General features: G+C 41.4%; 1 protein-coding gene across 1 annotated transcript; it reads right to left on the bottom strand.

The window, feature by feature from the left end:
* Window positions 1-1,450: 1,450 nt before the first annotated feature.
* LOC114319147 (uncharacterized) lies at window positions 1,451-18,155 on the bottom strand. Its single transcript, XM_028266141.2, has 2 exons — window positions 17,195-18,155; window positions 1,451-1,838 (listed from the first exon to the last, which is right to left on the bottom strand). Exons 1-2 carry the CDS (start codon window positions 17,736-17,738, stop codon window positions 1,657-1,659), a joined length of 726 nt encoding a protein of 241 aa, XP_028121942.2. The 5' UTR covers window positions 17,739-18,155; the 3' UTR covers window positions 1,451-1,656.
* Window positions 18,156-24,986: the final 6,831 nt, after the last annotated feature.

Here is a 24,986-nt window from a genome sequence, read left to right as displayed (position 1 = left end):
CCTGGCTCATGTGCTGAATCAAACAGTAAGAGATGAAATACAATCCTCTGAGATGTGAGAAGAACTGTGCTCCACGAATTTTTGCAGCACCTTTATACAAGCATGGAAGTCAAACCTCTTTATAGACATTCAAATGCAATCCCAATTTACTCTAGAGGCATTGTGGAAGAATAACAACCAACAGATCTAGCTAAGGAGAAAAGCTTGTTCCTTTTGTTGTTCTTGTTCATGCCAATGCCCATTTATGCTGTGTTTGGTTGGGGAATTTGGAGAGAGATTTGGAAAGGGAAAGGAAAAGGGAAAAAGTGTGTGAAACTATGTGAAATATAGGCATGATTTATTCACATTTCACCTACCTTTTCCATTTCCTTTTTCAAATCCCTCCCCAAATCCTCCGACCAAACACAATATTAGAGTATTCCCAAACACACCGAAACCAGCAAAAGCCAGCTAAATTCTTAAGATTCTACTCATCAATTTTAAAAATAAAATGGTTATAATTCACAACCACGAAATAAGGGAAGGAAAAAAGAAAGCTCCTCCCTCCAAGCCTTCAACCTTGGGAGGCTGAAGAATCGATCAAAAGCGAAAAGAAAGAAGACCTTTCCCAGAACCCGCAGTATTGGGATAAGGCTACATACATCTGACATTCCCACAATGGCGAGAGCCTCGTGCACTGAGCTGCTCTTTTTTCTTCCTCCCAAAGACAATCTTGCATCCACTTCCTCCACCTCAAACCAAAGGCTCATCCTCAAGAAAATCCAGAAAGACTATAGGTTTTCTAATGAGATCATCAGTGTACTAAAAAAAGTTCTCATTTTTTATGCCAACATTCAACAAGCAAGCTTCTTATGGGTGGCATCCAACAAAATGACTCTTGATTATTTAATGCTACATTGACAGCAACATCCTATTCATATATAACTGCATCTGGAACATACATATGCTCTTAATTTAGACAATAAGGTTTACTTATTTATAATAAGCAACAATAATATATATATATTTTTTTTTCCTGACAAGAAAAAGATTATGATGATATTGTAACGATAGTGATAGTGTCTGTGACAGTGACGGTGATGGTAACTAGCTGACATTATTTTTCTAATTTCACTTGTACACTGAAAAGCATCTCTGCCGTATATATTTGAAGCAATCAAGTAGTATCTCAATATATGATTCGAGAGATCTTATCTATGTAAATGATGGTATCGGACAACAATAAAAATGCATGCCCAGTTTAACCCTTATTTCATGGAGCTCCGGAAAAGATAAGTTAGGTATAGACCTGATCTTTGGCATTATTTCCAAAATGTGACGAACCTAGGTTCAAAACCACATTCTCAAAGATGATAGGCCAGGTTTCAATCACTGAACCAGTTGCCCCTTGTTGGTATCAAACTGAATATTCCATCCATTATCAAATATAAAATCTTGACAACAAACAGAATGAGACGATAAAAGAACAACAATATCATAATATAACTGAGTTATAACAAAGGTAACACCAATAATACAGTCATTCCCAACCAACAGATGAGGGATAAGTATTCATAGTGAATGAAAGTAGAGAATAGGCAATCAACTTTGCCATGTGGCCTATCTAATTGAGATCATCCAGAAGCATTAGACAAATTCCAGAACTTACGGATTTCTTCATCCTTTTTTCACAGTAGATAGCTTGTGCATTGACCATTCATCCAAGGCTTTACGGTGGAGAGCATTCATATTAATATGAGGTCGTTTTTCTTTAATTAACTTCTCAGCATTTTTCCAATCATCAGCCACACCTAGAGCTACCAACAGTGCACATATCACCGCAACGCTTCGTCCATGACCTAGAGCAAGCATTTCATGAGTTGGGAAAGAAAATTGATCACAAGCCTCAAAATTTTCCAAGCATTAGAACAATTAATGTAGTTCAAATACCAAATATTTCATTTAAACACTTTGTGTTCGAATATCACAAATATTTCATTTAAAAATTTTGTACTTGGTATAAGTTCTATGTTGTCAAAAGGTATAAATATTAAACACAAAATAAAAGTAAGAAATCTAGGAATCAGTGATTGCTTTCAACATTGATAACCTTCTAACCCCTCTCGTCAATCAAACACTTTTCATGCATGCCATTTTCTCTTTAGCAAAAATTTCATGGAGCATTTTAATTTAAAAATTTATGCCTAGAGGTTTTAAAAATGAATTCAATAGTGTTCGTGATTTTTAAGGTTGAAGGTTTTAAAAATGAATTTAGTGGTGTTCGTCAACATTCCACGGACTCGGGTGCGAGTATCGGGTGTGGGTGCATATCTAAGGGTCAAACACTTCAAAACTAAAAATGAAGGATACGTGGATCCGTCAAATAATTATTTATTAAATATATATTTTATATAAACATGAGTTAAAAAGTTGACACCCAATAATTTTTGATATATATAATTTATGGACCAAACATATAAATTAGCCACATAACCGCCCATGATATTAAAAGATTTGTTGGCCAAAATTTTAGTAGGCCCAAATTTTTATTTTACTTATTTGATTCAGCCCAATTTTTAAAAACAAATATTTTTATAAAAAAAATAAAATAGAGGGATGGAATATAAAGAATAAAAGAGAGAGAGAGAGAGAGAGAGAGAGAGAGAGAGAGAGACGTGATAGAGAAAGAGAGAGGGGCTTATGGTTGTGCTCGTCAAAGATGAAGGGCACTAGACGAAGTCGAAGTTGATGAAGACAAAGTCGAAGGACGCGACCAGAGGGATTGAAGTCAGCAATAGAGAGATAGATGTAGCGACCAAGTTCTCTCCTTGCTGTCTCCTCTTTCGTTTCTTCTCCCGTATCCATTTGTAAAGAGCCGTATCCCGGCCATATCCCGCATCCGCACCCGTGTCGTGTCGTGTCGTGTCGTGTCGTGTCGACACGAGGTACCTCCCAAAAAACAAAGAGTTCGTGTGACGTAGGTGTTTGTGATCGTGCAACTAAGAAGTGAAATCCAAACATACCAAACTTCCTCAAAATTTTGTTAGGATAGCATAAAATTTACTTCCTTCGTTCCAAAATATTAGTCTCTTTTGGGGAATCCAACTTTTTTTTTTTATAGTACAATTAGGGCGCCTCTATCACATTTTATCTCAAGGCAAACCATTTCTCAATGCACACCTATAATAATTTAATAAATTAATATTTTACTCAATACACACCAGAACCTTCCATCTTTACCCTCACTCACTCACACACCCCACTCAAAATCTACCCACAATCTTCCATATCTAACCTCACTCACACACCTCACCCACCCACGATATTCCATCTCCCCCTCCATTCTCTGTTCAAACGGTGAACACCCATTTGCTGAATACACTTTTTTCCTCATCAAAGACGTCATCAGCGGTGCTCAACACAGTTGGAAACAACTCACATTGGAGATACAGTAGGTGAGTTCTCATTTGGCTCAGATTTTAGGGTCTTAGGTAGTTTTTTCCATTGCCATGAAATTTGTATTCGCATGATTGAGTTTCCGAACTGTTCGACACTGGAATTTCGAACCCCAAACATATGTTCGGTCAATTTCTGTCGAACAATATGGAGTTCGACACTTGGCTTTCGAACAAGAATAGTTTGTCCGGTTCATTTTTGTCGAACAAGAGTAATTTGTTCGATCCATTTCTTTCGAACAAGAGTAGTTTGTCCGGTCCTTTATGGTAATTATATAAATGGTGTGTATCATAGCTTGTCCATTATAGTCATTTCACCTAAGGTTAAAATTGTAATAAAAAATAAATTAATTAATGGTGTGCCTTGAGAAAAAAGGTGGTGTGTAAATAGAGCCTCCCGTACAATTATTATACTTCAAAAATATTAACTTTCCAAAACTACCCTTTGGTAGTACAATTATTACACTTCAAAAATATTAATGTTAATGAATTTAAAAGAAGGACAAGATAGGAAATTCAGTTGAATTTTGTAATAGGGCAATAATGTTGAATATGGAGAGATAATAAAGATAGAAAAGAGAAAAGAAAGAACACAAAGGTTTGACGTGCTTCAGCCAATATTGGCCTACATCCACACACAAAGCCCTAAACGGCTACATTTTTCATTCACTCAACTTTGTACTCTTATTTACATGATACACCATATATATAGGATGAGAGCTACAATCAAATCCATTCAATTAAGGAATTAAAATAAGTCAAAAATATAAAAAATCATGAGAAACACAAATCATAAGATCTCTATATCTTCTAATAACTTCCATATCTTATGATATCTTTGATAATATAATCTGTAAAAATTTATGTATTATTGATTGATGTTTATTGATTTATTACAATGATTCATGATTCCTATATATAGAAGAGGGTGAGTGTGTAGTAGGTAAGGAGTAGGTGAAGTGGAGGTGGTAGTGGTGTAGTGGGTTAGGTTTAGTGGAGTAGGTGAGGTGGTAGTGGTGTAGTGGGTTAGGTTTAGTGGAGTAGGTTTAAGTGGGTGAAGTAGGTGATAGGTTTTAACAGCCCCCCGCAAACTCAAGGGAGATAGGAACTAACCAACTTGAGTTTGGAGAGAGTTACAAAACAAGAAAATACATAAAAATAAAAGAGGATAGGTGACACTGTATGGTCGTGTCAGACCATTGGTGAAGACACTGGATGGTGGTGTCATAACGTTGTAGAGGACACGGTATGGGGGTGTCATAACGTTGTAGAGGACACGGTATGGGGGTGTCATAACGTTGTAGAGGACACTGTATGGGGGTGTCATAACGTTGTAGAGGACACTGTATGGTGGTGTCAGACCGATGTAGAAGACAGTTTATGGGATCATGTCGGACCGTTGTAGCAGACAATGTTGTGACAGTTGTTGTGACAGTTTACAGAGTCTTGCTGGACCCTTGTAGAAACTAACCGGAATCAATGTCGGGACAGTTTACAGAGTCTTGTCGGACCCATAAAGGAGCTAACCGGAATCAATGTCGGGACAGTTTACAGAGTCTTGTCGGACCCATAAAGGAGCTAACCGGAATCAATGTCGAGACAGTTTACAGAGTCTTGTCGGACCCATGAAGGAGCTAACCGGAATCAATGTCGGGACAGTTTACAGAGTCTTGTCGGACCCTTAAAAAGTCGCACCCTCAAAAGGTGTGTCCAATCTTTCAAAAGGCGTGCCATCAAAAGGCGTGCCCAATCCATAAAAAGACGTGCCATCAAAAGTTGCGCCCTCAAAAGGCGCGCCCACTTCATCAAAAGTCGTGCCCGACAGAAAGCGTCGAGCCATCAAAAGGTGAGCCGGAGACGCGGCGAGGCACGTGAGTGACAGAGTGGCGTGTCGGCCGCGTCGTCAGTGTCGATATAAACCAATGCGGAGGCTGTGCTTGAGGCAGAAGCGAAGACAAAAAAACCTGGGAAAAAACTTCTGAAAAAACTCTTCATTTTCTGAGAGAGATATTCGTTTTTCTGAGAGATTGCCTCTAAGAGCTGCAAATCTTGAAACACTCCCCTTCCGAATATTATCAGTCTGAAATCGCTATTTCGCTGAAACACTCAGCAACCCAAAAAACATGGCCTCTTCTTCCCGTTCAGCTACCCAGAATATGGCCTCTTCATCCCGTGGTCTACTCACTCTCTTTCCCGACCTCAACGAGTCAACAAGAGAGATAACTGGTGCGGAGGCCCGTGAACCTCAACCAAACACCTCTGGTTTTGCTCCGTTGAACTTTCCGATGCGGTCGGTGGAGCAAAGAATGGCAGTGCAGTCGGATGTGGAGGCCAATCAGTATACATTGAAGTCATGTGTGGAAACCATGACTGCGGTTACAAATTTGTCGAACCGGCTGCAGAGTAGGACAAATGAGGTGCAGCAGTTAAACGCCCAACTGGCTCTGCTCCAACACATGTATAAGGATGCGCGAGCAGAGTTAAGTGTGCTAAAGGCGGAAAATAAGGAGCTGAAGCGGAAGGCCACCGTGATGTTCCGATTTGGAGGTCCACCGTATGCTGTAGTGGAGGAGCAGGGAGGAGGCAACTTGCTTGGTGGTCTAGGAAGCACGGAGGCAACACCGGCAAGGACCACCCAGGACGGAGGCAAGAAGAAAAGACCGGTGGCTGAGTAGAGAAGAAAAATCCCACTGTGGGTGTGGTAGTTTTGTTTTTGTTTGTGTGGGTTTTTTTTTTTTTTTTTTTTTTTTTGATGTAAAAGTGTGATCGGGGTTGATCCCCTGATATGAATAAAATGACAAGGTTGTGGATGTTGTTGGTGTTATTTTGTGGTGTTGTTTTGTTTAATAAGAAAAATAAAATAAAAGAAAATAATGGATAAAGAAAATAGAGAAAAATATTTGTGGATGAAATAAATTAAGAGAAAGGAGAGATATGATTAAAGTGGGTTTGAAAGTGGGAAAAGATGAGAGAGAGGGAGATAGAGTGGGTGCATGATGATGATGTTGGGTCCATGGAGAGAGAGAGAGAGGGATGTCCAAGAAGCTTGTGCTTTTGATAGTTACACATTACCCAAGCTGTATGTGAAGATGCATGTTACTGTCTTACACTTCTGCAGGCTTGGTATTCTTTGTGGGGCACTTGCAACACGTGACATTGAAAATTGTATTCGAAAATGATGACATCTCCAACATGAAACGTCTTGGAAGCAGCCCAGGCCTTGTAATCAATATTCCCAATGATGGTTCAACCAGCGGAGTCCCCAACCTTGTACACTGCTGCCATTGAAACCTTCAAGCCAGCAAACATGGCTACCAACAACAGAGCCACAGCTCTACACCCCACACCCAAATCCATGGCTAAGAGAGAGAGAGCAAATCGGGAAAAAAAACAGCAGTGACGAGCAGAAAAGCAGCGCCAGAAACGCCAACGACGACGACGAGGAGTAAGAGTACAACCACGGATATGTGAGAGGCGAGGTGAACGGCGATAGAGGCTAGACGATGATGCGGGTGCCGCCGCCGACATAGCGGAGGAGGGGTGTAAGAAAATGTTGAAGAAGTCAAGGTATGTGTAGAAAATAAGCGGAATAGGTTGAGGTCCGGCGGGCGGCCAAGGCGAGGTTGCCGCCCGCCGGTGAAGCGAGAAATACTAAGGTCTTAACCTTGCTCTGATACCATGTAAAAATTTATGTATTATTGATTGATGTTTATTGATTTATTACAATGATTCATGATTCCTATATATAGAAGAGGGTGAGTGTGTAGTAGGTAAGGAGTAGGTGAAGTGGAGGTGGTAGTGGTGTAGTGGGTTAGGTTTAGTGGAGTAGGTGAGGTGGTAGTGGTGTAGTGGGTTAGGTTTAGTGGAGTAGGTTTAAGTGGGTGAAGTAGGTGATAGGTTTTAACATAATCTTATCTCCAACACCCCCCTCAAGTTGGAACACAGAATGGTTGAAGTGAAGTGTCCATCTTGAACTCAAAAATATGATGATCATCACAAACAACTACAATTGAGTTGTTGAAAGCCGACAACAATTGTAATAACTTCCTTTAATGACAATTTCGGAGAACATAGGTAAGGAATCAACATCTTGCAACTGAGAAACGTTCATAGGCAACGAATCAACTTAGTCATGATGGCAACAACAGAAACCAACCGACAGAGAGAAAGCTGAAGCTTGGGTAACCAGCTTGGGGAAGATAGAATATCATCCCCTATTTATAAAAGAAGATTAGGGTTTACAAGAAATGCAATTTACAAGATGATCCCTGAGTGCTATCCCTGAGTGCATAAAATGATTACAGTGATTACAGACAGACCCTAGTGTGCCTTTCGGCGAATATCATATGTTATCACTTAATATAATATGCTAACACTCCCCCTCAAGCTGGTGCGAAGATATCTCTCATGCCCAGCTTGCCTACGATGTCATGAAATGGTTTATTCCCAATTCCCTTGGTGAGAATGTCAGCAAGTTGTTCACCAGACTGGACAAAGGGAGTACAAATGATACCACTAGTGAGTTTCTCCTTAATGAAGTGGCGATCAATCTCAACATGTTTTGTCCTGTCATGTTGAACTGGATTGTGAGCGATGTTGATGGCGGCCTTATTGTCACAGTATAACCGCATGGAGTCCGTCTGATCAATACCTAGATCACGCAACAATAATTTGATCCATAAAAGTTCACACACACCTTGTGCCATAGCTCTAAACTCAGCTTCTGCGCTTGACCTGGCAACCACATTCTGTTTCTTACTCCTCCAAGTAACTAGGTTGCCGCCAACAAATGTGCAATACCCTGAGGCCATGTTTGTTTGGGCGGACTGGATTAGCATTCCCATGACTAATAGTCCTAGGACTACGAATCCGTTGGATTATGTATCCTATCTTAACTAATAGTCAAGTTTAAAATAATTAGTCCGTACTTCAATTGTTTAACCAAACATCGGATTAATAATTTTATTGGACTATTAGTCTAATCCCAAGCTCATGTCCACCCAAACAAACATGGTCTGAAATTGATCTCCTATCAGTTACTGACCCAGCCCAGTCAGCATCTGTATAGGCTTCTACACGAAGATGATCATACTTTGAAAAATACAGACCCTTACCAGGAGCAGACTTCAAATACCTCAAGATTCTCATTACAGCCTCAAGGTGAATCTGATGAGGAGCATGCATAAACTGACTAACTATACTGACAGCAACAGCAATATCAGGACGGGAGTGAGAGAGGTAAATGAGCTTACCCACTAATCGTTGATAGCTCCCCCTATCCACAACTTCTCCTCCTTCATCATCCCCTAATTTCTGATTGGGTTCCAGGGGGGTGGCACATGCCTTGCAGCCAAGCATCCCAGTTTCCTTCAACAGGTCAAGCACATATTTTCTCTGTGAGATAAATATCCCATCCTTAGAGCGAGCAACTTCAATGCCCAGAAAATACTTCAAGCTGCCCAAGTCTTTGATTTCAAACTCTTTAGCTAAATATTTCTTCAACAGAGGTATTTCCCCACTATCATTGCCTGTAAGAACTATGTCATCTACATAAACAATAAGTGTTGTAGTCTTACCGTGTGAGGAATGTTTCACAAACAATGTGTGATCTGCCTGACTTTGTTTGAAGCCATATTTAATCATAGCCTGAGTGAATCTCTCAAACCAAGCCCTTGGAGACTGTTTGAGACCATATAATGACTTCCGAAGTTTGCATACTTTGCCTTCTGTTTGATGATCCTTAAAACCTGGAGGAATGTCCATATATACTTCTTCTTCGAGGTCACCATGGAGAAAAGCATTCTTGACATCAAACTGATAAAGCGGCCAATCTAGATTAGCTGCTAAAGAGAGAAGTATTCTGACTGAATTCATTTTAGCCACGGGTGCGAAGGTCTCCTGATAATCAATGCCATATGTCTGAGTAAACCCTTTTGCCACAAGTCTTGCCTTGTAACGCTCAATAGACCCATCTGCTTTGTGTTTCACAGTATATACCCATTTACATCCCACAGGTCGTTTGCCCGGAGGTAACTCAGTCAATTCCCAAGTGCCATTCTTCCTAAGTGCTTTCATTTCCTCAATCATGGCTAGTTTCCATTCAGAGGTAGCAAGAGCATCCTGAAAATGGTTAGGAATGCTAACAGAGGAAATATTGGACACAAACGCTCTATATGAGGATGACAAATGAGAGTATGATACAAACTGTGAGATAGGATGTTGAGTACAAGATCTCACACCCTTCCTCTTGGCAATAGGAACATCAAGATCAATGGACTCGAGAGATTCAAAGTTACCTCGACTCTCATCAGAAGCAGGAGATGGCAGTGGGGTAGCAGAAACGGTCCCGTGTATCCAGTTAACTTGTTTTCTGTCTATGTCCCGGACATAAACATGCCCGTCCGTATTCTTGGTGACAGTGGGTTCTATAGTCCCAGTAGAAGAGGGGGGTTCAAGAACAACTGGTTCCACCATAGGAAGCACAGTAGTAGAGGGTGGTGCAAGAACAACTGGTTCCACCATAGGAGGCACAGGACTCACTTCACACCAAGGCTCCCCCGGAAATGAGGACGGTGACACCGGAGAGGACAAGAAATAGGACTGGGATTCAAAGAAAGTGACATCCATGGACACAAACCACTTACGAGACGAAGGGTGGTAACATTTATACCCCTTTTGAGTAGGAGAGTAACCAAGGAAAACACACTTGAGGGAGCGAGGGTCCAACTTACCACGAGAGGGAGAGTGATTATGGACAAAACAGACACAACCAAATATTTTAGGAGGAATAGAAAACAAGGACTGAGAACCGAGGAGGACGTGAAGCGGAGCCTGTTTGGCCAAGACCTGGGTAGGGAGACGATTAATAAGATGGGCAGCGGTGAGAACAGCGTCGCCCCAATAGGGTCGAGGCACATGCATAAAAAAACACATGCACCGAGCCATGTCAAGAAGATGCCGATTCTTGCGTTCGGCCACCCCATTTTGTTGAGGGGTATTGGTGCAAGAGGTCTGATGGATAATGCCATGAGTAGAGAAATATTGTCCTAACCTAGAATCGATGTATTCCCCGCCATTATCAGAACGAAAGATTTTGATAGTGGCCCCAAACTGAGTACAAATCATCTTATGAAAAGTGCGAAACACAGAGAAAACCTCACTTTTATCTTTCATGAGATACACCCAAGTAGCACGAGAAAAATCATCAATAAATGTAACAAACCAGCGATGACCTTTCACAGACAGAACACGAGAGGGACCCCAAACATCAGAATGTATTAATGAAAAAGGAACAAAGCTTTTATTCAAACTGGGAGCAAAAGAAGCTCTATGTTGTTTTCCAAGTTGACAAGACTCACAAAGAAAGTCAGACACATGATGATTTGCGAAACTAGAAGGAAATAAATGCTTAAGTAAATGAAAGGAGGGATGCCCAAGACGCCGATGCCACAGCCATACATCAGCGGGGGTAGTAGAAGACGTGGTGGAAGAATAAGCAAGTTTGTCCGGTTGATCTAGGAAGTAGAGACCATTTGCTGCACTACCACTGCCAATCGTCCTCCTCGTGACAAGGTCCTGAAAAAGACAATGATCAGGAAAAAACGTCACACGACAATTCAAATCCTGGGTAAGACGACTTAAGGATAATAGATTAACAGAAAACTTGGGAACATGGAGAACAGAAGATAGATGTATGGTAGGAGTGACTTGGACTAAACCTTTGCCAGAAATGGAAGAAACAGTTCCATCGGCAATCCTAACTTTGTCCTGACCTGAAGAGGGCTTATAGACAGAGAAAAGATCAGCGGAGCCAGACATATGATCTGAGGCACCAGAATCAATAATCCAAGGCAAAGATGTATGACACAGGAAAGCACAAGGAGAAGATGCTAAGTTACCTGAGCGGGCAAAGGATGAGGAAGCGGTACTGAGAGCAGTAGAAGATCGGCGGTCCAACAATTGGCGCAAAGCATCCTCCAGCTCAGTGTCAGAAGCTTGGGTAACAGAAGTAGAAGTAGTATCAAGGGTATCAACGGCACTAGACTGATGAGCCCGGGAATAGGAACCACGTCCCCTAGATTGACCTGACCGACCTCCTCGAGAACCAGACCGATCACTGCGACCCCCGGATGGAGTCCCATGAAGCTTCCAACACGTCTCACGAGTATGCCGCGGCTTCTTGCAATAATCACAAAATACAGACTCCTTAGCAGCAGACGGATGAGGCAGGCTGAGGCCATCTCGAGGAGTAGACAGTAATGCGGAACGGTCAGTAGAGACAGGGGACATCATAGCAGACCGGCGACTCTCCTCATTTTGTACATAGGAAAATGCCTCCTGAAGTGAAGGAAGAGTATCCATACTCAGAACTCGACCCCTAACTGGATCATACTCCACATTTAGGCCGGCCAAAAATTTAAAGACCCGTTCCCGTGCGATGAACTTCTTGTACCCGACAGAATCAGTAGGGCAAACGGGCTTATAGTCTTCCAGGTGATCAAGGCGTTTCCAGCCGTTGGTGAGGAAAGTGAAGTACTGAAGAACAGTTTGCTCCCCCTGAAGTGTGCTCTCAATAGAGCGGCGCAACTCAAATGCCTGTGAAAAATTCCCTTTGCGGGAATAGGTAACAGCCACAGCCTCCCAAACATCCTGGGCAGTCTCCATAGACAAGTAGCCCTCACCAAGTTCTGGAACCATCGAATGGATAAGCCAACTCATAATTAAAGAGTTAGTAATCTCCCATTGTTCATAACTTGAGTCAGTGGTACTAGGGGCCTGTATCCTGCCATCAACATATCCCATCTTCCCTCTGCTCTTCAAAAACATAGTCAAACTTTGGGACCATGCTAGGTAGTTCTGACCATTAAATAGAGAGGTGGTGATTTTCAGACTAGGGTTGGGATTCTCAATCATGGCAGTAGGTAGAATGGGACTCTCACTCTTTGGTGTTTGAGAAGAAGGGGACACACTGGTGGAATCTGTCATAGATACAATACTACCGAACCCGCAACACAACTAGGGGCAATCACAAACCTGGAAGGTGGTAGTGATATAACAGGCACAATGACCACTATAAAGATATAACAAAATTAAGAAACCATTTTTGTTTTTGTTTTTTTTTTTTTTTTGTTTTTTTTTTTGTTTTTTTTTTGTTTTTTTTTTTATTGATTTTTATTGATTTTTTTTTGTTTTTTTTTTGTTTTTGTTTTTGTTTTGTTTTTGTTTTTTTTTTTTTTTTTTGATTGATTTATGTAGATATCAGGATATATACATATATTTATAGATATACTAGAGTATCATACCACAGTGAGGACGACGAGGGACGACGAGTGACGAAGCTGAGGGCGACGAGTGACGGAGACGACAGAGGAGCTGAGGACGACGAGGGCGATGAGATCGACGAGCTGAGGAGAAGACGAAGACGAGCTGAGGACCTGAGGAGATCGACGAAGCAGGAGATCAACGAAGACGAAGCAGATGATCCAATCGGCTGATGAAGACGAAGCGGCTGATGAAGACGAAGCGGAGTGACGACGGTGGCTGAAGATCGACGAAGCAGATGATCCAACTAGGTACGGTTTTGAACCCTAACCCTAGAGGTGTAGCTCTGATACCATGAAGCTTGGGTAACCAGCTTGGGGAAGATAGAATATCATCCCCTATTTATAAAAGAAGATTAGGGTTTACAAGAAATGCAATTTACAAGATGATCCCTGAGTGCTATCCCTGAGTGCATAAAATGATTACAGTGATTACAGACAGACCCTAGTGTGCCTTTCGGCGAATATCATATGCTATCACTTAATATAATATGCTAACAAAAGCAACAATGCCGAAAGAACGACGTATCACAACGAATGCTACTGAACACAACGGTGGCCCAAAAACAAAAAAGAACCAAATATGTGTTTACAATATCAGCACAGGGACCCCAAAAGGGTAGAGAAGTAGCCGAAAAACTTGGCGTATCATGGAATAATGCTACCAAATATACTGGCAGTCCCAAAACAAGTAAAAATAACAAAGTTTGCTTGCCACATCAGCAAACCAGTGATCAACACAAGGAAAAGGGAAAAACACCTTGATAACCAAAAAAAGAATAATATGGAGTAAGAAAGAACTCTAGAGGGAAATATGGCTATGGTTTGGTAGGCTCTGATACAAAGTTGAATTTTGTAATAAGGCACTAAGGTTGAACATAAAGAGATAATCAAGACAGAAAAGAGAAAAGAAAGAACACAAAGGTTTAATATGCTTCAGCCAATTGGCCTTTATCCACACACACAAAGTCCTAAACGGCTACATCTTTTATCCTCTTGTTTAAATGATACACTATATATATAGGATGAGAGATGGAATTAAATCCATTCAATTAAAGAATTAAAATAAATCAAAGATACAAAAAATCATGAGAAGCACAAATCATGAGATGTCCATATCTTATGATATCTTTGACAATATAATCTTATCTCCAACAAATTCATGTTATTTTAGTCCTTGATTTTTGAAAAGGAGACTAATATTTTGGGACAATAAAAAATAAAATAAGGAAATAATATTTTTAGACAGAGGGAGTACTTTAAGATGCTGAAACTGAAATAAGTTTTAAAATGCAAAACTTTTTGAATAAGCTCAAACCCAAATGGAAAGTGAAGGTCAAAATTTTAGAAAATTGATGAAATTCGTTGCGGCTTATGTCTTTGCAAAGAAGGCAATCCTATCTAAGCATGTTTTGGTTCTCAGTGAGTTAACCAGTTGAGCTCAAGCTCTGTCCATTCTGCTACTGTCAGGATGAGCCAGTTCCACTGCTATACCTAGAAACACCCGTCCATCTCTCCTACATGATATTACTTATTACTTCATTAAAACACTAACTACTAGAACAAATCATAGCTTTGGCAGCGGTAGTTTCAAAACATACATATCCTTGATGGAAGGCCAGTAGCAAATTCTTCCAATTATACCAATCTGCGTTGAAAATTTTCCAGTACACCACATTTTGGGACTTTGCATGATCTTAGCATGAAAAGAATTATCAGTACAAGATTCACGTAATCAGTGATTTGCTGCGCTATAATGGAGAAGCTGAACCAAAGAAGTTGGCAATACCAAAAAAAAAAAAAAAAAAACACATTCCTAACTACAACCTTTATTTCAGTTGGCCCCATGTAAACTTTTCGCATCATTTGATTCCTCACTTAAAATGAAGAGAATATACAATAGTCGAAAGCTTGAAATGTATAATCAGATTGGTTATAGACAAGAATTGGATATGAAGGAAGAAGCTCACTTAAGTCCTTTTTTGATTATACCTTCTCCTGAATTTGTACTTGTCTCCAATCACTCATAATCACTTCAATATTATAGTTCTTGTAGGCCCACAGAGAGAGAATGCTTTCCAGATTTCTACATTTCTCTTCTTTCTTCTTAAAATAAAATATAAAAAAAAAATGCTGGAGAAGGGAAGAACTTTAAAGCTTTCCCTTCCCTCAAACCTATATATAAGACATACAAAATAGTGTAATCTAAATATAAGTTAAAAGGCGCCATTTTCTTATGATTTGAACCTTGATAGTATTAAAAAATACATTAAGCTTTTTTTTTTTTTTTTTTTTTTTTAAAAGCAAGTATTTCATTAAATAGCACCAAGAAAACAGGGTGTGACCCATGTACTCACAAGATATACCAAAAAGAAGACTACCCAATTTATCAATATGAAATTACAGCCCGTACCAAACTTACAAAAGAGAGAAAAGTTGAAAATGACCCCCGATGGCAATAATACAAAAGACAAACAATAATGAGTATGTCAATCTATAGGCAGGAACTTCATTTTTTTCAAAAGACCAACCATTATGCTCAAGACAAATCAACCACATCAAGCGTAAGGAGCCAAATGGCAACTCTTCCTACCTCTTTGTGAACACCTACCAGCCTAACCATCCAATTAGCCCAAAAAGAAACCAGGACGAGCCATCTACTCCAAAACTAAGAATAACAAGTGCCAAAACTCCAAAGTGAATAAGCAGGAGATTAAAAGTTTTCTCTTGTTGGCAAATACAAAAGCAATCAGTAATGAAATATGTCCACTTTTTTAGATTAATAAGTCAAACTGGCTTCTAATACAGTAGTCAAAACAAAGAACATCACTTTCAAAGGGGCCTTTGTACACCTGACCCCTTCCTGAGGAAGTAAAGAAACAACCTCCTGAAAATCAAAGTACCTTAAGAATCTACTTTCCTTATAAAGGCTAATATAGAAAGAGATCCCATTTTGAAGTTGCTAGGCCCTTAAAAATGAGATCATCTGAAAAAATTTCTGATGGAGGAGCAATCAAATCAAGCAGGAGGCTTCCTTGCAAATATTGTGGAAAATTGAAAATCATGTGTCCAAGCATTTTAATCTATTATGATATAAGAAGCAGGGAGCAGTTTGATAAAGCATCACCATCAAGCCAAGGTTCCTTTCCTTTTAGAGAGTGCCACAAAATTGAAGTTAAGGTTTTTCTTCTTCTTGGAAGGACAGTGAATTGATGCTCTTATATGGGATTTGGTCATTAGTTGCATAATCATTAGGAGATCAAGAGTTTGCTTCAATGTTCTCAATCATAGTTTGGGGTCAATTTTGATCTGTGGAAATGAGATTTTTTGCTTGGTCAATAGCTCAAAATACAAACTATTGATTGGTTGGTGAAAATCACACTAGCAAAGATGAAATTTCACCCCCTATTTGTGTAAAGATGACTCTGGGTGTTTAATTTAGCATGGAAATGAAAATCATTCAGAAACATTTTGAATCGACAAAAAGAAATTGAATATACATAGAAATGCTTCGTAACATAAATTGAAATTTGCATAAATGTATGAAAACCTAATGATTGATTAATTAAACATATTGAGATGTATATATCACATAAAAGAACAATTGTAATACGTATATATACCAAAAATTATTAAGTATTGTCAAACAACTCAATTTTATTAAAACTCAAATGTAGATGACTCTAAAAATGTGTAAGATCCAACAAAATAAGCTCTAAAACTTTACTTAGTCAGTAATAATAATAGTATTACAATATTAAGAGTCTTTTATATATTTCCAAAAGAAAATGACTTATTGTTTGCGTCAACACAACTTATTGTTTCAGTATATTGCACAGTTTGTTTGTGTGTTTTGCTATATTCTGCTGTGTTTTTATGCAAACAAAAATTCATAATTCCACGAGCATTTCTTTTCGGTCAATTAGGACATGAAAATGTTTCAGCCATTCCATTGAAAACAAATGGAACTTATGTTCCTTGCCAATTGACAACTACGTAAAGAGACACTTAGGCCAAGTTTGGCATATTGTAAAAAAGTCAAAAAGCCAAAAAATTAAAAAGTTAACACTATTCACCAAAAGTCAACAATTACGGCTGCATAACTCTCAATCCTATTTTTTTCCTACAAATCAATTTTTACAATTTTTTATTACACATTTTTCCATAAAAAGTTAAAAAGTTAACCCAAACATCCATATTTTCTTCCTCAATTTTTTAGTCCAAAAAGACAAAAAGTGTACTTATTTAGGACACCCCAAACAACCCCTTATTCAAGATACCAGAAAGAAGTTTTCATGGACAGTTTATCGATATAAAACCAGACAAGAATCAAGCAATTTTGTAACAACATAAAAACATCAAGGATTAGAAACAAGTACTTCATAAGCCAAGTTTGCTTCAATACTAAAACATGAAACTCATAGGAAGTTCAAATCATACCATATGCACAGTGAATGAAGATCGGTATTTTCTGAGCTCTCTTCCTACAAGCCCACTGAATTGCGGATTCCATTTCACTCAGCCGAGGTGACCTCGTATCCCAAGTGGGTATGCACAAATATCCATGTCCTGGTAATTCTAAATTCCTTGGCAATTCACAAGTACAATCAATAATAGCAGGATTTCCAGGAGGCAGTTTTTCAGGTGAACAAGGCCACCCTCCAACATACAAACCCTCACTAATTTGGCTATAAGGAGCCTCCCCACTGCTGAATCTTCGCAACGCCGAGAAACCACGGACAAAATACAAGTATGGACTGAACATAATTAATGACCAAATGGGGAAAGTCCCATCTGGGTTTTTCCCCAAAAGAATGGGAAGATTAATATATGGGTGAGAAGCAATTGAGACCAACATGGAAATCAAAGATGCGTACAACACGGGTAGTGACAACAATTTGAAACCAAGGACTCTAAGGTAAGCAAATACCAAGAATAGAACAGTTGCCTTCAACCCTATCAGCACAGATAAACCAAAACCCATGTTTTTTTCTTGACCCAAAATACAAAGATTGAGGCAAAAGATGAAGTTCAAATGTATTAATTGTTAAAAGGGTTCCTTCTAGTTTCTACAGTTTGATGAAATTTGAAGGAATCTTGATTTGGGTATCTCTAAATTAGTTCTATTGTGCCTATCAAGTACAGAAAAAGGTGATTACAGATGATAGAATAAGCAGCTTTAGTAGAAAGACACAGCAAAAACTAGAAGAATCAGAAGACTGACAGAACCAAGTGTGTTGAGGAGAAGGAAAATACCATGGAGGCGCTGATTGGAAGAGTGCTGACTCTGAGAGCACCTAGACTCTGATCGGTGCTGACACAGGCGATGACTTTTTTTTAGTTGATTTTTTGGTTTTTTTTTTTTTTTATTTTTCTTTTTTTGATTTTTTTAAAACTTTTTTAGCCTAGACTTTTTTGATTGTTTAGTATTTTTATTTGACCTTTTAACTTTGGAATGACAAATTTTTTTTTATTTATTTTTTTGTGATTTTTATTCTTTTGTGATTTTAAATTTTTTTTTTGCACTTTTGTGATTTTTTAGTCTCAACTCAAAAACCAAACAACACCTAAAATTGTTCCTTCGAAATTCCAACACAAAAAATAAAAAGAAGGTAGCGTTTAGTAGAATTGTAGAATTATAATTTGATAATAGAATTGTATTTTAAATTTGTAAGTTTTGAAATTATGATTCGAAAATAAAAAATTTGTTTAGTTTTGAGTTTTAAAAGAGTTTTGAATTAAATTTTGAATTGAATATTGAATTTTTTAAATGAGTTTTAAAATAAGTAAAATTGTTTGATTATGAGTTTTAAAAATGGTTTTCAAAACTTTAATTAAAAACCTTGTAACTCATAACCAAATATACAATTCAAAACTTTATTGAAAATTTTATTCAAAACTCATAACTAAACTTTTTTTTTTAAAATTCAATTCTAAAAAATAAGTATTGAAAAAAATTATTGGAAAATTTATTCACATAACAACTAAAAAAAAAACTGTTCCCGTCAATCGGCTGAACGTCCTGGAGGACGGTCGAACACACCCAAAAATTCAAAATTCAAAATTCAAGCGAATAACCAGTAGACCAAATTTCGAAATTCAAAATTCAAGTGCTGGAAAAAGTTTTCAAACATGGGTGTAAAATTAATTTTTGAGAATTATATCCAACCACAATACTCAAATATGGGTGTAAAATATTTGGAAAGCCGTCATGACTCGAACTCGCCTCTAGAGGTTAGGATCATAACTGACCAATAATCATGAAATTACTTATAGCCTCAGACAGAAATCAATCACATTTAATATTAATAGGGGGCCAGATGGAGAAGCAGAATTGAAAATTTTGTCTAATGAATTATGCATATATGGCATTACAAAAACTTTTCACATTATATTAATAACTCACACTATACAGTCAATATTGATATACATTTATCCAAGATCATTCATAAACAATCTTAATAGCAACTAAGTTATATGCTTAGATACATACTTGGTCATATGGGACTACAAAAGTAAACAAAAGAAAAATCATTAACAATGCCTCGCACGTGAGGCATTCAAAGCAGACTCCACGATATCTGATATCCTTAACGAGTTTACTAGGGCTGAGGCTGCACATCCCGCTGCTCATCTATATACATATAAATAAATAGTGAGCTAACGCCCAATGAATAGTACCAAAGTAGTGGGGTTGAGTGAATGAGCCCCTTTTAATAGATAAACATATCTAATCAATAAGTATATATAATCAGTAAGCATTTTATATCAGAACGACCTCGGGTCCAACATGCGGCTGAACGACTTTAGGTCCAAGAGATAGCAGAATATACGGTACGAGTTCAATTATTCCTCAATAGAACGACCTTGTGCCCAACAGTGTACACAATGACCTTAGGTCCAACAGTTAACAAACTCACCGATCGGATTCAGTCATCTCTTATCAGAATGACCTTGGGTCCAATCATTTACAGTAGTATAATAGCCATTCAATTATTACAATTGCATATCAGTTATTCAGACCATTCAGAGATTCAATCATATCATATCAGTCAATCAATCTTATCAGGAAGATCTAGAACGACCTTGGATCCACTTTATCAAATACACAAAACGACCATAGGCTCAATTCAGATATATCGAGAGACTTCGCTTCATAGTTCAAATATATGTAGAATGACCTTAGGTCCACTGTTCATGTTTATGTCATGTCACTCACTTGTACAAATAATACTCTCATTAATATCACATTGTTATTATATCGTTCAGACAGAAGATAGTAACTTATTCACACTTATCAAATCATAGGTTTAGAAAAGCTTACCACATGTGAATAGTCAAAAAAATAGAGTATAGGTTGACATGGATGGGCCCACAAGGCATACGGCCCACAACAAACCACCCCAAACCCATCGCTTGGGACCAATAGCATAACCCGGTTGACAAAGCCCAGGACAGCTGGAGGCCATCTAGACATGGAGGGCCAATGGCATTTGGGCACATGGCAGGTGGAACACAGGCCACATCAGCAGACAAAGATCTGCAGAGTTATTACCACAACACATCACCATTAATGCAGCCCGTCACAGCATTTATTACGATAACACCTTCCCGTCGGAACAGAGCCCCCTCACCCTGAACAAGGTAAGCTACGGCACAGGCTTTCGGCGGAAGGGGGCACGTCACAAGGGGCAGTGAAATGATTACCAAAGGATATAAGCAAGGATACAGGACAAGAGGAAGGTTAGACTTTTATCTCTCTCTCTCTCTCTCTCTCTCTCTCTACATTCTCTTCTTTGACTACTGATTATCTCGCCGGAGGGTTCACTGGGGGACTGTCCCGTTCCCCTTTGGACTTGCTTGCAGGTCACTCAGCGGAATCATCATCCTGAACTGGAACTTGAAGGGCTTGGACCAGCCCGACCCATCCACCAGAGACGGACAGTATTATCAGTTGGCGCCGTCTGTGGGAAGCTGGTGGTTTATTCGTGCGCTAGTTGTGTTCGCTATCGCCGGAGCCCTCCTTCCTCACTATTACCTTTTTCCTCTCACCCGTCCAGGTGTATGGTCACGACTAGGTCCATGGCCTCCCACCATAATACCACCGATCATCAAACAAACCCTTCCCATCCAAACAACCCACCACAGTACATCATCAAACTTACTAACAGTATTAACCGCATGGCCGAGCAAAACCAGGCCCTGATCAATGCTTTGCTCCAAAGAAACCTCTCTGCTCCACCTCCAGACATTCCACCCAACCAAGCAAGAACCCCCGACCACACTGCCCCACAACCCCCTCCTCCCAACCTTCCAACCCAGAAGGTTTACAACCCCCTCCTCCTCCACATGTGAGCCTACCACCCCTGCCTCCACGCCCGCCGGTCGTGCCACTAGCCCCTGAGGGGGAAGCCAGCAGTGTCCAGCCCCCATTGACCGACCATGGAGACAACATTCCCCTCTAGGACGCAGAACTCCGAGCCATGAAACTCCAACTACAAGGGGTCATCCAGAACATCCAGCACAAGCCCTCAGCCACCGCCAACTCGCCCTTTGTTGCCTCCATCCGCTGCAAACCGCTGCCCGCCAAGTTCAAAATGCCTACCATTGACTCATTCGATGGCACGACGGACCCAGTTGACCATCTGGAAACATACCGCACCCTCATGACCCTCCACGCTTTCCCTGACGAGATCATGTGCCGAGCCTTTCTAGTGACACTAAAGGGATCAGCTCGATTGTGGTTTAGCCAGTTACCGGCGGACTCCGTCTCTACCTTCCAACACCTCAGTGACTCTTTCTTGAGCCACTTCATCGGGGCCCAGCGTCAGAGACGCCCAGCCACCCAACTCCTGAACATTCGTCAGACCGAGGGGGAGTCGCTCCGCAGCTTCGTCACTCGCTTCAACACCGAGGCTCTTCAAGTGGCGGAGAATGACGACAAGGTCATCCTTACCGCCTTCATGGCCGGCCTGCGGTCGTCGGACTTTCTTTCTCGCTCTCCAAAAACCCTCCAACCACCATGGCAACCCTACTCTCCAAAGCCCAGAAATACATGAATGCTGAAGATTCCCTGGCCGCTCGGCAAGAGCCCACCCCTAAAAATCCGATCCCTAGAGACAAGAGGAAAGACCCCAAAAACAGAGCCACCCAGTATAATAGCCAAACACCCCACTATAACGACCGACCCCCCCGTGCCAATCGGTCGACTCCGACCCGGCTGCCCGGTCGGTTTGAGCAATACACACCTCTCAACTCCCCCATGGAGCACGTCCTCAATCAGATCCAACGGGACTACCCCCTCAAGTGGCCCCTACCCTCACGAAACCCTTCCACTCGAAAAGATCAGTCCAAATACTGCCGTTTCCACCAAGACCATGGTCATACCACTGACAAGTGTATTAACCTCAAAGATCAGATCGAGACCTTCATACGCCAGGGCCGCCTCAGCCGATTCACAGACACCCGCCCTCCATAGAGGCAAAGAACCGACCTCACCAGAAACAATCGCCGACAAACACCACCCCGCAATCAAGCCCCACCTAACTAAGGCCACGATCGCCCACCACCACAGCCTCGGCCTCCTGGTAATCCCCCCTCCACCAGTCGAGGAAATCCGAGTTATTTCAGGCGGCCTTGCTTGCGGGGGGCCATCCCGCTCGGCTCAGAAGGCAGAACTCAGAAAAATCAGGCAGGGATCAGACAAAACAGTGGCGACGGTGGACCGACCTCCCAAACAGTCGAAACAATGGATCGAACCCATCACCTTCACCGACACTGACTGTGCAGGAGTCCGTTACCCACATGATGACCCCCTCGTCATTTCCGCCATCCTCTCCAACTACAAAGTCAGACGAGTCCTCATAGACAACGGCAGCTCTTCAGACATTATCTTCCTCAATTGCTTCCGCCAGCTCAAGATTGGAGAGGAAAGCTTGTCTCCTCTCCAAACCCCTCTGGTCGGCTTCACCGGCGACCGTGTGACCTCCATCGGCTCCATCGATCTACCTATCACCATTGGCGAGCACCCACGGCAGACCACTAAGTTGTTCACATTTCTAGTGGTCGACTGCCCCTTTGCTTACAACATCATCCTTGGCCGCACAGCCCTCAACGCCTTCCAAGCCATCACATCTACATATCATCTTGCCATCAAATTTCCCACTGATCTCAGTGTCGAAACTGTCAAAGGAGAACAGACCGTGGCCAGGGAGTGTTATGTCGGCTCACTCAAAGAAGTCAAGCTAAAAGAGGCCATGATCATCGAAGGGCTCGACGTCCGAGACGAGGACGAGCTGGTCAGAGGTGAACCTGTAGAGGAACTTGTTGAAGTTAACATTGATCCCACCAACCCAATCAAAACCGCCAAGATTGGCAGCCAATTACCTTCCCAAGCTAAGGCCGACCTTACTGCTCTTCTGACCGAGCACAGAGATGTATTCGCATGGACCCATTCTGACATGCCAGGCATCGACCCCTCCTTCATAACCCATCGCCTCAGCATCAAACCCCACTTTCGACCCCACCGCCAGAAGCAACGCATTTTCCATCCGGAGCGCAACACTCTTATAGCCGCCGAAGTTGACAAACTCCTCGAGGCCCAGTTCATAAAAAATGTGGACTATCCTAGGTGGTTGTCCAACGTGGTCCTCGTCCACAAACACAATGGTAAATGGCGGCTCTGTGTTAACTACTCTGACCTGAACCGAGCTTGTCCCAAAGACAGCTACCCTCTTCCCCGCATAGATCTGCTGGTCGATGCCACGGCCGGTCATCAAATGCTCAGCTTCATGGATGCCTTCTCTGGGTACAACTAAATCCTGATGCACACATCTGATCGGGAGCACACATCATTTATTACCGATCGAGGTACCTACCACTACTGTGTAATGCCGTTCGGATTGAAGAATGCTGGGGCCACTTATTAGCGGCTGGTTAACGCTGTTTTCCATCACCAAATAGGTCGGAATATGAAAGTCTACGTCGACGACATGCTAGTCAAAAGCAAATACTCCTCCGATCACCTCACTGATTTACGTGAGACCTTTGCCACCTTGCGCAAGTACCAGATGAAGCTCAACCCAGAGAAGTGCGCCTTCGGCGTAGGGTCTGACAAATTTTTGGGCTTTTTGGTCAGTCAGCGCGGCATCGAAGCTAACCCTGAGAAGATAAAGGCCTTGGTTGAGATGCAGTCGCCTAGCATGGTCAAAGAGGTTCAGAGACTCACTAGACGAGTGGCGGCCCTCAACCGCTTCATTTCCCGTGCAACAGATAAGTGCTTGCCCTTCTTCAAAGTTCTTCGGCAGACTTTTGAATGGACAGCTGAATCCGAAGAGGCCTTCCAACAGTTAAAGCAATGCATAGCCAACCCCCCCTTCTCTCCCAAGCAATCACGGGCGAACCCCTCTTCCTCTACCTAGCCGTATCGGGAACCGCAGTCAGTGTAGCTCTCCTCAGAGAAGATGGCTCAATTCAACGGCCGGTCTATTACATCAGTCGGGCTCTCAGGGGCGCGGAGCAAAACTACCCCTTGCTGGAAAAACTGTCCCTGGCCTTGGTCATTGCCTCTAGACAACTCCGCCCATACTTCCAAGCCCACTCCATAGTGGTCCTCACCGACCAGCCCCTGAAGAAGGTCATACAGCAACCAGAACTCTCAGGTAGACTGATGCAGTGGTCCGTAGAACTCAGCCAGTTCGACATCTCTTACCGCTCTCGAACAGCAATCAAGGGGCAGGCTGTAGCTGACTTCATCATGGAATTCACCAAACCGACCCCGACCACTACACCTCCGCCCCCACCAACTCCAACAGAACCAGAAGATCCTCATTCTTGGACTCTCAATGTCGACGGTTCGTCCCGAAGAGAAGGAAGTGGTGCCGGCCTCATCCTCACCTCCCTTGAGGGCGGCTACTTCAAATGTGCCCTCCGTTTCTTATTCGAAACAAGCAACAATGAAGCCGAGTACGAGGCATTAATAGCAGGACTCCACCTTGCCAAGGACATAAGGGTCAGCCACCTCCGAGTATTCAGCGACTCCCAACTCGTCGTCGGTCAGATGACGGGGGACTTTGATGCCAAGGAAGACACGATGCGAGCTTACAGGGACCTGGCACTCCCCCTTGCTCGCCTTTTCAATACCTTCCACATCAGGTACATTCCTCGGGCGGCAAACTCCAAAGCAGATGAGATGGCTCAATTGGCCTCTGCTGACCATCCTACTCTCAGCCAC

The sequence above is a fragment of the Camellia sinensis genome, chromosome 8, assembly GCF_055761805.1.
Source record: "Camellia sinensis isolate YWXY chromosome 8, ASM5576180v1, whole genome shotgun sequence".
Taxonomy (NCBI): domain Eukaryota; kingdom Viridiplantae; phylum Streptophyta; class Magnoliopsida; order Ericales; family Theaceae; genus Camellia; species Camellia sinensis.
This window is presented reverse-complemented; position numbering and strand designations above follow the sequence as displayed.